Genomic DNA, 16,035 nt, shown 5'->3' with positions numbered 1-16,035 from the left:
GTTTATGGTGGAAGGATGTGCTGAGGAAGTTTTGAGATGACCGTTTATTTTTAGATGAGCCAGAAGACTTTGTTTCCATCTTATTTCAGGCCCTGGAACAGAATGATTGAGAATCTGCAGAAACCCAAAAGCTTTTTCCCATCTAATGGCAAGAAAGAGTGTGTAAATAAAACTGACAAACATAAAAATGCAATAAACTACAACTGTTTCATGAATTTATAACCTGAAGGGGCAAAGTAATAAAAAAGCTATAAATTCATGTCAGTCATACGCCTTTGTTAAGAGCTACTGAGCAATAATACACGTAAGGGGCAGTGCAAGCATGAGTGTATGTGAATGCTTTACATGAGCATTGGCTGGGACTTGCTAAACTGAACTAATTTAATTCTTCATACTCTCTATGTGTATTGGACCACACATGGGAGTTTAATATCTATGCACTAGCATGTTTTTATAATAAGGAATTAAAAAAAGCAATTTGTACTTTTAATTAATAAGGATAGATGAGTTAATTTCCAAATTACCTCATGGGTGGATTGTAAAGCTTCACAACCTGACCTTTGGAAAGAGAACCATCTTTTCTCTCATTCAGGTAACAGGGTAAGGATATTTTGCAGTCCATGGTGTTCTTTCCTACTACCGCTCAGAGTAGGTTTCCCCAAGTCATTTGGTCTGGATGCATATTCTAGAATAGGCTGGAGTGAACTTTGAAGATGCCTATTTCCTTCCAATGACAAGTGAAAGAGAGTCTGGGCAGGTGAATTTGAGCTGAGATATGAGTTGCCCTAACTCCAGACATCTGGGCTGCCCTTGTGGTCAGGGGGATTCTGATCAATGCTGTTAATGGTGTCAAGGGAGCTATTCAGCTGACCAAAGGCAGGCTTAGACCATGGTGAGCCATGTTTATTTCTAGACACCCCTACAGCATTGACATCAAAAGGTGACCTAAATACCACCCTAGATGTCTAAAGGCTGATGGCATAGACTGGAGATCAGAAGAAATACTTGCATTCTTCCTGTGTTGTATTTGCTTCTGGTAGTATTTGACAACAGAAGATGAAGTTTAGTCCCAAAGTCTTCTTCAGTGTCAGCAGTACTTATGTGACCAGAGGCACACTTGGAGGAAATGCTTAGTGTAAACTCATTGTTCAGACAGTCCCAGAGGGAATGTTTACATTCATTTTTATGTCATAGTCTCATTTCCTCAGATCCACAAAATAGAAAAAACCAAATGAAATGTGCAAGCAGGGCAATCTGTGGTCTCTCCTGTCTGTATGTTGCAGTGAAACTGCTGATCACAGATCTGTTTAATTTGTTTATTCCAAAGGATCTAAAATGCTTCCATAGCAGATATTTGGTTGGTGATAAGAAGGGACTGTAATGTTTCCTTTGGGGATAACGAGTGCAGAAAAAAAGATTATTTTAGGTGGCATTCATTACTGATGGCATACTGCCCATGATTGCAAGTAGCTTGGGATACAAGTAATTGTGTATAAATAGCCTCAGATGTGCTATTGCATAGCAAAGCCTAATATAAATAAACAATCATTAAAAATTGCTAACATAAAACAAGGGAATAGTCTTTGCTTTCTCTTGTACTCCTACCCAATTAGAATAGCTTTCTTGACAAGGCATTTGAGCTATTGAAGTGAGATATGCTATTCCAGACATTACGCTGGTTTTGTTACAAGGGACTGCTTACATGAAATTTAGGCAGTTGAGATGGTAGTAAATACTTTGTTTGCTTGTACAAATATTATTAAAAATCCATTAAAAAGAATCCATAAAAGATTCAGAATGTGTTTTGCTTAGCTTTCTGATAGAGTTAAGTGAAAGAAGATGAGCTTTGTAATGTGAAGCTATTAGGGTGTGATTATTGCTCACAAGCCTGTTATTGATCAGGGGGTCAATACTGAACATGTCAGAAATCCTATGACCATGTGAGCTGTTTATTGATGGGACTGTTTAAAAAATACTTCTCATTATAAGCCAGCTGTGGTGTACAAGTTTAGTCATTTTCCCGACCCCCTTGAAAAATTAAACCTCAGGAAATGAGATATTGTGTCTGAGTCCTACTGCTTCCCAAAACCTTTCTGTCCCTGCTCACAATTGGCTCAATTCCTGAGCAGGGCTTGAGCTCCTCAAAAAGACTTAAGCTGGCCAGAAATCAGACTGAGTCCTGAGCTCTTTAGAGAGAGACAGCAGTGGGAAGGGGCTTCCTATGATACAGGATATTTGTCTGTCCTCAGGTGTTGTCAGTACCTGGAAAAAGAGCAGAATTCAGGCCCAGTAGCAATGGTGGCACTGAGGAGGGGAGCGCTGCAGTGCTCGTGTTCCCACTGACCCTCACCTCCAGCCCTCTGCTGTCAGCTGTGGGGTGGAGAGCAGTGTTTGGTAGTGTATTCTGTATGGATATACAACCTTCCTGACACTGGCTCTGGCTGCTGAGTGCCCTTCAGAAAGCTGAATGGGAGCAGAGAATGTGGCATAGCTGTGTTGCTACCAGAAGAATTGGACAAGACCTATTGTGCAGACTATGTTTGCAGAGGTCTCCATCAGGAAAATTAGTCATAATCACAATGAAATACATCAGCACAATCTGGGACCTGAGAAAGGATCCTCAAAATCAGCCTTGGTATGTAAAAAGCCTGATTTGTTGGGAAATACTACCTGCCCTCAAATCCAGGACTGAAACCAGAAGCTCTCTTTGTGGTCTGGCTCAGCTTCCAGAACTTGGCTTCTGCCACTGGGCACCACAGGAGATTCTTTGTGCAGGATATTTAATCAAATATTGGTTTATAGAGTGGAGACTTTATTTTTTGAAAGCTTTTGTGAGGGAAAGCATCACCTTTAGCTGTTACCTAGTTGGGGTTTTTTTACAGTATCAGCAGGTTTTTTAAAGTTCACAACTTATTTTGCATTTCATCTATAGTATCTGTGTTCACTATGGATGTTTCCATAGCAACCAGTCTTGTGTTATCTGCATACCTCTATGGATGGATTAAACATGCAATATAAAATTCGGTTTTATTTTATTTTTCTGCAGATAGTACTTGTTACAACATGTTTCAAAAACTTTCAAGTAATATGAAATAGAATGACCCTCTCTGTCATCTTTGTGTTCTGTAAGGAGCCTGTTTGTTTTTCTTTGGTTTTCTATGGGACTCATATCATTGTATTTCACTACCGTTTATTCTAAATCCATCCAGTACCTCCAGGGGAGAGAAAAGCACTGAAGATACTGAATAATCCGGACTTTATCTAATACAGGAAATCTGTACTAAACCAAACTAAGCTGTTGCCTCTGGAGTCACTGTTTGAGGCTTATTATTCTCCATTTCTTTCAGTATCTCACCAAATTGTCCAGGTAAAATTTTCTGTCAGCAACCTCTTTTACAAAATCACAGAGTTTGTGTTGTATACCCCCCCAATCTTTACAATTATTTTGCTTCTATTGCTTTCAGTATTTAGTGCTAGGTATGTGGCAACAGGTGACTACAATTGCATCTAGAGCTCCAGATCTGATCTTTTCCCAGGTTATGCTACAAAGTAATTTTAAAAGTTATTTATTGCTGTAGGGGTGGAACAGAATGCAGATTCCTGGTCCCACCCATTTTTCTTCCACTGCTGCTTCTTTGTTAAATGATTGTCTTCATTTGATGGATTCTGATTCCAGACCTCATGCATGTATTCCTCATTATAACTGTATCTATTTCATTACAGTAATCCCTGGTGGATTTAGAAATTATATTTGAGGAGCAGATGAAAAAGCTTTTTAGTTCGGCAGCAGTTAAAGCTAGAACCTGGAAAGAGTAGTAGTAGTGTATTCATCCCTTTTCCATTTCTAACTCATGCATTTGCTCTGTTTCAGTAAGTTGTCATTACCTCACTGCCTTCCTCAGAATCTTTAATTTGAATTACAATTTAGGCAGGTTGCCAGATTAGATGCTTGTGACACTAATAATCACCACTTTTTATGATTCTTTTATTATGTTTAATCTTTTATCAGCAGTGCTGCCTTAATAGGTCATTCTCAACTGTTCTATTTCTGCAAGTTTTTACATCTTTGGTGACAGAGCTTTGCAGCACAGGGCAATTCAATGCACTACAAAAGGGCCTAATTAAGGTCAATGGCAGTTAAGCACATTCTTTATTGCATTGCTGAAGAAGGATGCAATTGAGCACACATTTAAGTGTTTCAGTGAATTTTGAGCCCATGAAGGGAAACCATCACTCTTTAGGTTGGAGGTATTAACTTATAAATGTGGCAGTTGTTCTTCTGTACCTGTAGTTGATAGCTGGCTATGATTTTGGAGGAGAATGCTACTCATAAAACAGCAGGGATTACCTGAATGACTCTTTATTCAGTTTTCCATTAAGAGGGTGTCAGCATGAGATTCTGTCTTTTGACATCTTCAATTGTCCCCAAATTTACTTTAGTGGTATGATACTGCAATTTAGTGGTGGAACTCAACTGAGAAGGAATATTGAATTTCTTGGGGTTTAAGTTCCTGAGGCTTAATCCGCACCAGGGTAACGGAAAATGCAGCATTTTGAATGTTTCCATTATTGACAGTATGAAAAGGAATGCCATTCTTGGGATGTTTCTTTGCCCATGTAGTTTACAAACAGGACTTCAGAGCTCCTTTTAAGCTTGATAAAAATCACTTGGCATTTGTCAGGCTCATGCACTGGGAGGAATATGCTAAAACAAAGCCTGTTTGTAGGAGAGAAGGATCTACAGGGAAGGAAAAGAGCAACATGAGCTATTGATATGTGTTTCTTGTAACCTTTGACAAGACACAGTGGAGTTAGAGGGCAGTGAGGGCATGAATGTCATGCTGGCAGGCAGAACACAGGTTGGGATTGTAGTGCTCAGCTACCTGTGCTCATGTAACAGTTGCTTGCCTGTCATGCAGGGTATCGGGTTCAGGCTCGTGGAAGATGGCACAGCACACCTACTTTGAAATTATATTGAGTGCTACGTGCTGTGTTACACTACTGACAGGACACTGGCTTGAAAAGGAGAGGCAGGCAGGATATTAATTCAGGAGAAAATGTCCAGTGGGACATTCAGGCTGGACCCTTGGCTGTTGCTGCTCAGAGTGGTGACCCATCAGCTGTGCTGTTGACACCATCTGGGGATGGAGGCCTGCAGCTCTTGGAGGTCTTTGGCTGCTGCTTTTCTGCATAATGGCCCATATAGCAATGTGAGATTTTTGTATTCAGGAATAATTTTTTAAGGAAAGTGAAAAGGATGTGGGGTGGCAGGGCCAAACAATTAGTTTCACACAGCTTTTAAATTTTTACTGCTTATATGTAGAGCTGAAGAGAATGGCATTTGAAATGCTTTGTGCTTTACTCAGTTACACACTCACCTTTACCTTTCCCCTTCCTGAGAAAGAAGAAGTTGAACAGGATCTGCATGCTGACAGGAAAAGAAATACAGCATTTGTAGGTCCAGTGGATCTGAGGGAGGTAGGGATTTTAAATTTGTTTCTAAATAAGATAAATTTGATGAATGAAACAAATATTTAAATTTTATTTTGAAATAAGCTATGTATTCATTGATACAAAATGAAGGATATGATATGAAGGTAAGGAGAAATGGGGATTTAACTCCTTGATTGGTGTCTATATCTATAACCCTGTCTCTGACAGTAGGCTGATGCCAAGTCAAACAAGCAAACAAAAAAAAAAAGTCAAATTCAAACACTAAGTGAGCATTTAAACTTGTGGGGGAAGAGGGTGAGGTAAGGAGAAAAAACAAATGCCCATAATGTTGAAAAGGTTTTATCTAGCTGATTACCCTATTTTTGGTCGTGGTCAGGGATGCTTAGAGAGAATAAAAGAAAAAAGGAGGGACAAGACAGGATATTTTAATCAGCTTCTCCAATTAATAGTTTAAGGTCTTCCCCTGTAAGTGCTGCAAGTAAAATATCATTTATAAGAAATGCTGCGATACCTTGCTCTCATTTGATTTGTGTAATCCCTCTTTGAACCTGCATATATTTCAACATCCACAAAACTCTATGGCAATGAATTCCAGAATTTAATTAAATGTTTTGTGGAAAAGTGCTTGACTTTATTGGTTTTCAATCTGCAAACCAAATAACCTCTAGCTTTTTTAATCTTGAGAAAAATTAATAATGATCCTCTATTCACCTTTCCTATCCCATATTGGTGTTTAGGGAGTGCTATTGTTCCACTCTCTTCACTCCCAGGAGTGTGGTCCCTACTAACTGATCTCTTTTCAACTGGTTTTTTTTTTTCCCCCTAGATCTTTTTAAATTCTAGCTGGAAGGACACAGCTCAGATCATGGCCATTTTGCATGGAATTTGTGCACATCCTTTAGTTTTACACTTCAGAGCTCTACACTACAGAGCCTCAATACTCTAAGGGTAGAAATGTGCTTCTACCATCCCATATATGTTAAAATTTCAGACCTCAGGCTAGTGAAGGAAATGCAGCTTGTGCCACACTGAAGTGACACTCCTAGTTTACATCTCGTGAGCTCTGCCAAAGAGTTGATCCATGCTGGGGGACACCACCTGCAATTTCAGTCCTGCTGCACACCGGCGGTGGTCGTGGTGGTGTGGTGCAGGTGGATGGCTACGAGGGCTTCAGCAATGGCCAGGAACTGCCTCTGGAAGGTGTTTTCCACAAGTGGCCAATGTGTTTGAAAGTGTATTCTGTGGGGGGATAGAATGTAAGAAAATATAGTGCAGAAGGTAATCTCACCCCTGAGGAGTTGCAGCTGTACTAATCCCCAAAGATTAGGAACAAGCCTGCCCCTGAACAGGCCACAGCTGTGTCCAGTGAGGATGAGTGCTATAAAAGAGGGGGTTGGCTGCCTGGGAAGAGAGCTGGAGTTTGTTGGTTGTGCTGTGAGGAGATGCCCATGACAAATCATCAAGAAGGTATGGAACTTTTGCAGTAAGACGTTAACAGTATTCCAGAAGTGGCCACTCCCTCCTGGATGGGCAACAGCTGCAGGGACAGGTCATTCACAGGGGTTTATATGGAGCACTGCAGCCTCTGCACTTACACCCATGCTCCTGCTTCTCCATATGAGAATCTTGATTCATTTGATCCTGTCAATATACATATGTATTCCATTTCTACCCCCTCTCTGTGTCTAGCTGAAAGCAGCAGTAATTTAAGTGTGCCTGATATTACAAGAACATTTGCAGGATAATGTTCATATCACTACTGTTGATACTTAGATGCTGGTTTTTTTCACTGCATACTTTCACTCCATACTTGGTGGAGGAGGCACATTCATGAAAGTGGGATTGAGAGAGCCCTTCTAGTTTAAATATGTAGAGACTGGGGGAGAAAAATCCTCCAAGGGAACTGGTCATATCTTCCACTTGGATACTGTTATCAGTGGATTTCTTAACACACAAGGATTTTTTTTTTTTTTTTTTTGGGCTAAAAGAGGAAGTGTGATGAGTAGATCCAAATCAGATACAATACAAGAAACCTGAATTAGATGCATTTTCCATGTAATAAAACCAATAAAAAACCCCACTTAAAGACGCCAGCACCATTATCATGAACAATGAGTCAATTTCTCCTGCAGTATTTTAAGTGTGTAGCTGTAACTTCAGAATAATTTTCTTCACCAACAAGCATATATCCAGGGCTGTTTGGGATTACTTTGATTATCATACTGTAAGATCAATTCTAAATGTAGGCACTGAAGCCTGAATAATTTATTTTCTAGACCATTAGAACAATTTGAGGATCTGATTCCATAGGCAGCTTTTTTGCCAAGAGAGCGAGTGCATGCCTCTGTGTATCTCTTGGGGAAGAAGAGACAGATAATCTCTGCTTTTAGAGTAAGACACCTGCTGTACTGCTTGACTCTGCTCTATAAATTTGTGAGGAATTTGTTTTGAGCAGAATATTCTGCTACTTCCACAGGCAATTGCAAAGACCAGGGCTTGCAAAGATCTCACTGCTTCTGTCCTTTCCTCACAGTTCTGCAGCTGAGGCACAAACAGCCCTTTCAAAGATTTACACTGAGGTCTTTCCTGGAGCAAACACCTGACTCAAATATCCTATGTCTTAGGGCTGGGACAGAATTCCTTCTGGTGTCTCATTGTTTTGACCTTAGTATAAAAGACTTCGCAAAAAAAAAAAAAAAAAAAAAGCAGCATCAATTGGGGAAAAAAGGTTAGAGAGAACTGCATTTTGTTTCAGGTTTTGCCATGAGCTGCCTTGCTTACAAGAGAGCGGATTATCATGAAAAATTAGGCAAATAATGTGTTAAACATTTCACAAGGGAATTTTAAAAAATGCAATTGTCAGTAGCCTGGCATCTTTGAAGGGGACCTTTTTTTTTTTTAAATTTAAAGTCAATTCTGCACTCACCAAATGGAGTTAATACAGACTCTCATTTGGCTGCCAGTAGATCAGGTTCAAGCTGGAGACTCTCTCTGATGTTTTTGTCTTAATGGTTTCTCTTTTAACCATGACAGTATCACTGTTTGTGCAGAAGCCCCCAAATTGTCAAAACTACCCCTGTTAATGGGTTTGGTTTTGTTTAATTTTGCACATCAGCAAGCCCAGAAAACTGTCAAAACTTTTCATTTCCTCACTATGCTTCTGACACTCTTTGACACAAAAAAGGGCTGGGGGTTGGGGGTGGGGGTAAGGAGAGAAAAAGTGGAGGAGGGGGAACATCGTAAATAACCATTTAAAATTATCCACGCCTTAGATATCAAGAGGAGGAAGTAAAAACAGACATGCAGCATAGAGCCAACTACAACTGTTTTTTCTTGGCTCTGATCCAGAATAAGTAAATGTGATGCCTCTAATTCCAGGGTCTCAGACTGGAAATTACAGTCCAATTCAGTTCAGAATGGAGGGCAGAGGGGTTGAGGAGCAAGCTTTCTCAATGTTCTGGAATAGAAAACATTTGGCTATTGTTGGAAAGGCTCCTGTGGCTGTCTTGGTGGGTGCTGGTTCTTTAAACATTTCCCTAACCAGATGCTTGAGTGTTGAAAGGCCACTGGATGGAGACTTGCAGGTGTACTTTGCACCTTGGGGAAAAGGGGAGCTTTAAAGAGCAGTTAAGTCTAGAGCTAAGGACAGCCTCTGTTTCCTGGATGTGCCTCATGTGACAGCTTAGTAAATTTATTTGGGGACCCTGAGTAGATATTCTGGTGTGGGAAAAGGAACAGAGCTGAACAAAAGTGGAGCAGTCTTCAGTAATGTGTGCTGACATTATGAAATCCAGTTTGAGCCGGGTGGTTTAATGTTCAAAGGATTCCTTTGTGCATTTCAAGTTTGGTCAGTCAACCTAAGGAAGAGCTGTGCATTAATTCTTCAAAAATAGGAATGTAATGAGCTGCTGGAGAGCAGAGTATCTCTGAATCAAGGGCAGTGTAGTGAGATACTCCTGCTGAACAGCTGACCTGAAATATTCATCCCTGATCTAAAGGCTGCAGCTCCAGTCGTGGCATTTTACATGAACTGTGTCCTGCTGTTCTGGTGTTTCACACCACTGGTGAATTTCCAGATTTTGCAAACAAGCATAACTTTGGAGTCAGAAGATGCTGAATTCAAACATCCAGGCAACAAATTCTCAAGCATTAAGCATTGTGCATCAATAAGAATTTAGTGGATGATGAAGGAGCAGGCAAGCAGGTCTTGCCTTTGCAGCATCCTTAGTGGGACCCACCTCCTGCAATCCAAGTGATGGTTGTGGGTGTTGGTACCACTCAAAGCAGTGTAGCAGCAGGGTGAGCATGAAAGGTGATGAAATAAGCTGCCTCTTATTGATGCTGTTGAGTTGCTTCAGAACAAAGTGAAGATAAGAACTAAATGTATTGCAAGGTCATGGCTCTGCAGCTCTTGGGCATCTGCCTTCATTAGGCTTAATTGGGCTGTTTGAGCAGCCTCCCCATGCCTGCAGCTCTGAGGCTGATCTTGAGGCTAATATCCACCAAGCTGAAGAGGCAGAAGTGCACTTCTGCTTTTCATCCCATTCCTCAGCCAGTTTAGTGCTATTCCTGACTGTATTTCAGCACTCTGACCAGTTTGGTTTTAGCTTAGGTATTTGTACATCTCCTCCAATGCTGTTCTGTTCAGTAGACCTTCAGAGTTTTATTTCCTCTTTAGGGAATTTTTTTCCTATATTATCTATATTATGATTCCTTTTTTTTTTTTTTTTCTCTTGGGCCATGATGATAGCATTTCTTTATATCCCCTCCCTTAGCCTGAATGATTTTCTGTGGGTATTCTTCCCCATCGACTCCCTTGGTTGTTCTTTAATAATTTTGGACAGTGTTAATGATCATGCTCTGTAAGTGGGAATAGAGGGGAGGTATTTCCAGTGTGCCAGGTCAGGGCATGGACTGTCCCTCCAGGGCACTTGTAAGAGGGTACTTGTGCAAGGTTGAATACAGTGATGTGGGGATGCCTGGAATATGCAAAGACTCCTAAATGAGGGGCTTTGAGTCCCTGTGCCTTGGAGTTTGCTTTCTCTCAGTGGAGACACACGGGTTGGTCCAGCTGAGGTACACTGATGTGAGGTGTAGTTTGATTCCTTAGCTCTGAACAAAACAGACTGGCTTGCAGCTGGGGTAAGGAATGCTGCCTTAAAACACAGCTGCCTTTATTGCCTGTTATTTGGGGAGGAATTCAGTGGCATTAAGAGACAACCTTAGTAATTAGTATAAGAAATTGCTTTGGCTTTTGTGTTTGTCCTCTGTGTTTCATTTCTGAGGTTTAGCTCTGCCCCAGGATTAGCTCTATCTTTTTCCTTCCCTGGTTCATGAGCTGCCTTATGTTCATCCACTTTATGCAGGTATTTAGTGGATATGCTCCTGCATATGTCTGGCTTACTACTCTATGAACACAATTTCATTCCAAGCCTTTAATTGATTTGGATAATAAAGTGCAATTATAAACTCAATAAAAAATGGTTATTTTAAAGGGAGAGCAGGAAAGAAAGAAACCTAAGTGATGCTGTGCTGTGTGACTCGATAAAGATGCAAAATCCTCTTTGCCTTACACTCTAAATGCTCTCTTGCTTCCAGGAGAGGCTTGACCTTAGGCAGGAACTAAGGAGTATGAGCTGTCCTGCCAGGGGGCTGCTCTGGCAAGGTTTGCTTATGGCATGTGTCAGGGTGAGAGACAGGGTATTGGGATGGGAAGAATGGGGAATCAAAAATGCTTCAGCCATTCTGGGCAGTTCTCTAAGGCTCCTAAATAGGACAGGGATTTTTTCAATCCCTTCAAGATCTGACCCTTTGGGAATTTATCCTTTACTCAGAGTCTGCTTTTTAACTAGAGAGCAAAAGACCTGGTTTGGAGATTGTGTCCTGGATTTAGGAAATCTGTGACAATTTTTGAATGTTGCATCTTAGTGATGACTTCTCTATATTTGTTTTTTTCTTTCTCCTTTGTTTTTCCTACTGAAAATGTCATAAGGAGAAATCATTTCTTACAAGGTGTGACTGCTGGTTTGCTCCACTGCCATATTGACATGGTTTCATATCTGGGGTTTCTTGGATACAATAACTGAGTTTCTTTGTTTCTCTTTGTTTTCCCAGTTGGGAGGCTGTGGAATCCTTGGTGTAGGCATCTGGCTGGCTGTCACCCAAGGGAACTTTGCCACCCTCTCCTCTTCTTTCCCATCCCTGTCAGCTGCCAACCTGCTGATCGTCACAGGGACGTTTGTCATGATCATTGGCTTCGTGGGCTGCATAGGTGCCATCAAAGAAAACAAGTGCCTCCTGCTGAGTGTGAGTATTGAGCTGCTGCAGTGTTTGCTGTCTTGTGATGCTGGTGCTATTGCAATGCATGCTGCAGTGACCTGCATCTCAACAGAAGCTGCCCACTCGACACAGATGAGACTGAGCTGTGTGTGAAACAGGCTTTGATAATCGTGAGAAGCTGCAGGTCATTCCTGGCCATGCTGCCCATGGAGGATGAGACCTGCAGGGAGGCAATTGTTAGTGGTGGAGGTTTCCTTGACCTCTTCAGAGAAGAGGAAGAGTTTTGTGAAGACATCTTTTGTAGTGTATCTTTAAATTCTTTTTCACTCAGGTTTGATAGCAATCCACTCTAAATGTTTGCCCTAGTGGCACTGATTATCTGAAGTCCAGGACAGAGACATCTATGCCGGCAGGAAACAGGTTGATTCTGAAGTGGTTGATTCTGGTTTAAATTGAAAATTAAAATAAAATTGTCAGGTTTGACAATGCTGGTTTTTCCAACCATTAACTCTCCAAAAGCTGAGATGTCTGGAAGCAAAGGTGCCAGCACAAGGAGACTGCTGTGAAATCAAAGATTAATAAGGTGCCAGCTGTCCATGATTTCACAGAAGCTTGAGCCACATCCCTGGTGTATTTTATCAAAATGCAGTTTGATGCCACTTCAAGGTGACATTTAGGGGCAGTGAATACCTTCTGTAGTTGGTGTTAATGTGTATTTTGCATCCTGTTCAGATGAGGACCAGGAAGTGAGGTGATCTTGCTGCTCAAGTCTAGGACTTCACCATGGGGTTTGGCAAACCTCAGAGTGAAGAGGAACTGTGGTTCAGCTGGTCATCTGTTGATGCCTCTGTAAAAGGCTGTTCCTTACTGTGCTTCACATAATAATTTTTTTCCCTGGGAAGTACAGAATGAGTTAAGGCACACAAGCCCTCAAATCTCTTAAGTGACTGAGATTCCATGCCTCAAGAGAGGACTTTTTCCAGGCCCTTGCCTTAATCAGTTATTTCTGCTGATTTTTAGGCAGTCAGAGCTAGTCAGTCTAGGCTAGTAAAGGCTATGTATGTGGCTTGAAACTAAAAGGAACAATATAAATGGAAATTAAGGCAGTTATGTGAGTGAAAATCTAAACAGGGAAGGCTGAAGTCAGAATCTGAAGCTGAAAGTCCTTGACATTTTTAACACTCCTATAAATACACACTTTGTGGAGGAAGTGTGTGCCCAGACAGATGTAATGGATTACAGCTTCAATGCCAATGCAGCAGGAGCCCACAGGGTGCAAAGTCTAATGGTATAGCTTATATGTGCAAAATTAATCACCTACTTTGTGCTTTCCTGAAGGCCTAGCCCAGGTGTGACAGCAGTGAGCAGTGCCTGCTTGTGTGTCAGGATCAGGTCAGGATCTGGCAGGCAGTCCTCAGTACTGGAAGAGTTTAAGGATTTTATCTCTTGTGGTTCTTTTTCCTTCATCTTTCCTTTTGGCAAGGGCAGAGACTCCCTTGATCAGCCATCATTGCCCAGGTAGGATGAATGCACTCAGCCCCCTGAGCTGGGCATCCATGGGAGATGGAAATGCTGCAGGTGCTGCTCCTGCTGACGTGCACAGCACTCAGAATCCAGTGTCCCTCAGTGCCTGACGTAGGGACTGCACTTGATGGATCAAGTTAAGTAATGCAAAGGAATCCAAATTCATTTAGGAACTCTCTGCACAGGAGAATGGGGAAGCTTGATCTGATTTGGTACCCACATTTCACTCTGTCTGCCTGTCCTTACCTTTCTGTACTGTAGCTATTCAGTGTGGCCTCTATTTTACTCAATTTTCTTCAAAATTGAGTTATGTTAGAGTTGATTATAGCTACTTTAATTCTGAATAAGCCCAACTGTAGAGGGTTGAAATAGAGTTTCATTAGTCCACATTGAATTCAGTTTTTATTTGGTCTAGAGTAACTTTCCACATTGCATTGCATTGGTACTTTCTCACTGTCAGTCAATACCAGGGAGACTTTTGGGTTCTTCTGAGTTGTTTTTATTGTGTCTATGTCTTTGGAAGAGAAAGGGATGGGGGTAGCAGCTCCTGTTTCTGGGAGCAAAGCCTTATGATGCAGGTTTGTCCTTAGTCTTCCTTTCCCCACATTGCTGGTTCTATTTGATCTGTGTTTGAAAGTGTTTTCAAGTTTAGAGCTGGGGCATTTGGTTTTGGTCAGCTCCCATTTTTCTAAGTAACACAGATAGCAAAACAAATTCTTTCATTCAAGAAATTGCTGAATATCAAACCAGGGCTGCTCTTAGCGTGTGTGGTTGCTACATTCCTTCATCTTTTTCTTATTCTACAGGTGTTCCCAACACAGTGTTCTGCCACAATGAAAATTATGTCTTCCCAGAATATCTCTGGGTTTTTTTAACAGCCCTGAAAATGCCCTGTCTGCTTTTTCAAGAGGATTGTTTTGTTGCAGCTGGCTGGCAATAGGATTTACCATCTAAATTGTAAAGGGAAGGCTCCTAAGTGTTCCCAGCCTTTTGTGTCTGTGACACACACAATGTTTAACAATTGTTCCTGGATCAAGTCCTTACACTCCTTTCAACATCTCCCTGGCTGCCACTTAACATCTGGCCTTGGTCCTGGTAGTAGCTAAGGTTGCTTTTGGAACTGAATTTATATCTCCAGGAGGCATTGCCACAAATGTGACAGCCACTCCTAGAGTAAGTTGTCTAGCTTCTCTGTGATGCAGCTGCCATATCTCCCTGTGAAGCATTTGCTTTAGCTAACTTCTTGTAATGTTTTATTCCATTTGGAAATAGGAACTTTGAAGGTAGAAATGGAGCAACTGAAGTCTGTTTGCACAGGTGTTTAAGAGGGGAAGATGGAGGCTGTTTGGTTGTGTTGCACTAGTCCCCAGACAATGCATTTGGGTAATTTGCCTTCACCTCCTGATATTTGTCAAGCTGCAGCACTAGAATCCCAGAATGGTTTGAGTTGGAAAGGACCTTAAACATCATCTAATTCCAACTCCCTTGACACCTTTCACTAGACCAGGTTTACTTGGAAAACTAAACAAGCTTAGGGAACTGGGATAAGCAGGAGTTAACATGGTCTGCAGGCAGTTGTAACTGATTTGTGGTGAGCTTAAAAGCATGGGAAAGTTATTTAATGGAAATGCAGAGAAAGGGAAAACAAGAAGTAGAAGCTAGAATGTTGCATTCATTTTGTGTTTCAGCAGTCTCTATGCAATAGTCTGATGAAGTGAGGCTTAAGAGTGGACAAAAAAAAGGGCAAATGGAATAAACCAAGGTGGGGGAATAGCTAGGGATGTTATCATGGTGGGTTGGCAGATACTTATGTTATATCCTGCATATGTGAGATCAGATATCACTCCATTGAGCAAAACATTGCTGCGTGTCTCTGAGTGAGTAGCAGTTTTCACTGACCTCCCCTTTTCCTTGGCTCCACACAGCATGGCAGAAAGCTTGGGACATTAAATATCACCCCAGACAGTAGTAAAGATAATGTGAATGCTCTGCCTCTGCTGTATTCGTTTTGCAACCCACTCTGAAATCACATCCTTAAGATCTCCTTGAAGACACTTGTGGCATTTTAAGCCCACAAACTACATGGTCAGGCCTGGCTTAAAACAAAGGGCAATTTGGACCTCAGCTTGCTTATATCTCCCATAGTGCACCTCATCCTCATGTGGGGTTGTTGGGAGTCTGATCTGCAAGGACTGGAAAGATAAATTTCCCATACAACAGGAGCACTTGCTCTGCTTCCTAAAAGCAGAAGAAAGAGGAAAGCCTGTGGTAGTTACTAGCTGAGGGCGTGTGCTGCTGTTATTGGGGTTTGGAGGAAGACATTTGAGTTACTGCAGGAGGCATGGAGCACTGTGGGGATCCTAAAATGAACTGGGGGAAGCAGGACTAGCTCAGCCCACCTGCATTGGAGGAGCAGGAGTTTATGTGATGGTAGACATGGGATATTTGTGGAAGGCCTTGCCTTAGGAATAGTGCTACTGTTTGATGATGTGACAAGGGATGAGATTTCCCATGGAGTTTGAGTGAATGAAAAGTGAGCAGTATCAGAGAGACATTTGAGCCTATTTACATTTCATACACTAAGATGCAGAGCAGATGAGACTCTGATCATGTATCTGTGTGTTCTGCACATATGACATTTGTATTGGTTTGTCAGAGCACACCTGTAAGCTCTTTTTGGTATTAGGCTGCTGTGGTGTTAGGTGTGAATGTTAGTAATTACTTACCTCTGGCATTTACCAATGACTTTTGAAAGAAGGGAGAGCAGACCAAGTGGTT

The 16,035-nt window shown here is 41.5% G+C and overlaps 1 protein-coding gene across 3 annotated transcripts in view; it reads left to right on the top strand.

The window, feature by feature from the left end:
• Positions 1-16,035, top strand: part of TSPAN4 (tetraspanin 4) — a 417,908-nt gene that overhangs the window by 334,100 nt on the left and 67,773 nt on the right. For all 3 annotated transcript variants that reach the window (XM_077179946.1, XM_077179947.1, XM_054635107.2), the window contains one exon: positions 11,569-11,760. In XM_077179946.1, the coding sequence (XP_077036061.1) occupies positions 11,569-11,760 (192 nt within the window). The remainder of the gene's footprint in view (positions 1-11,568; positions 11,761-16,035) is intronic.

The sequence above is a fragment of the Agelaius phoeniceus genome, chromosome 6, assembly GCF_051311805.1.
Source record: "Agelaius phoeniceus isolate bAgePho1 chromosome 6, bAgePho1.hap1, whole genome shotgun sequence".
NCBI classification, from domain to species: Eukaryota; Metazoa; Chordata; class Aves; order Passeriformes; family Icteridae; genus Agelaius; species Agelaius phoeniceus.
This window is presented reverse-complemented; position numbering and strand designations above follow the sequence as displayed.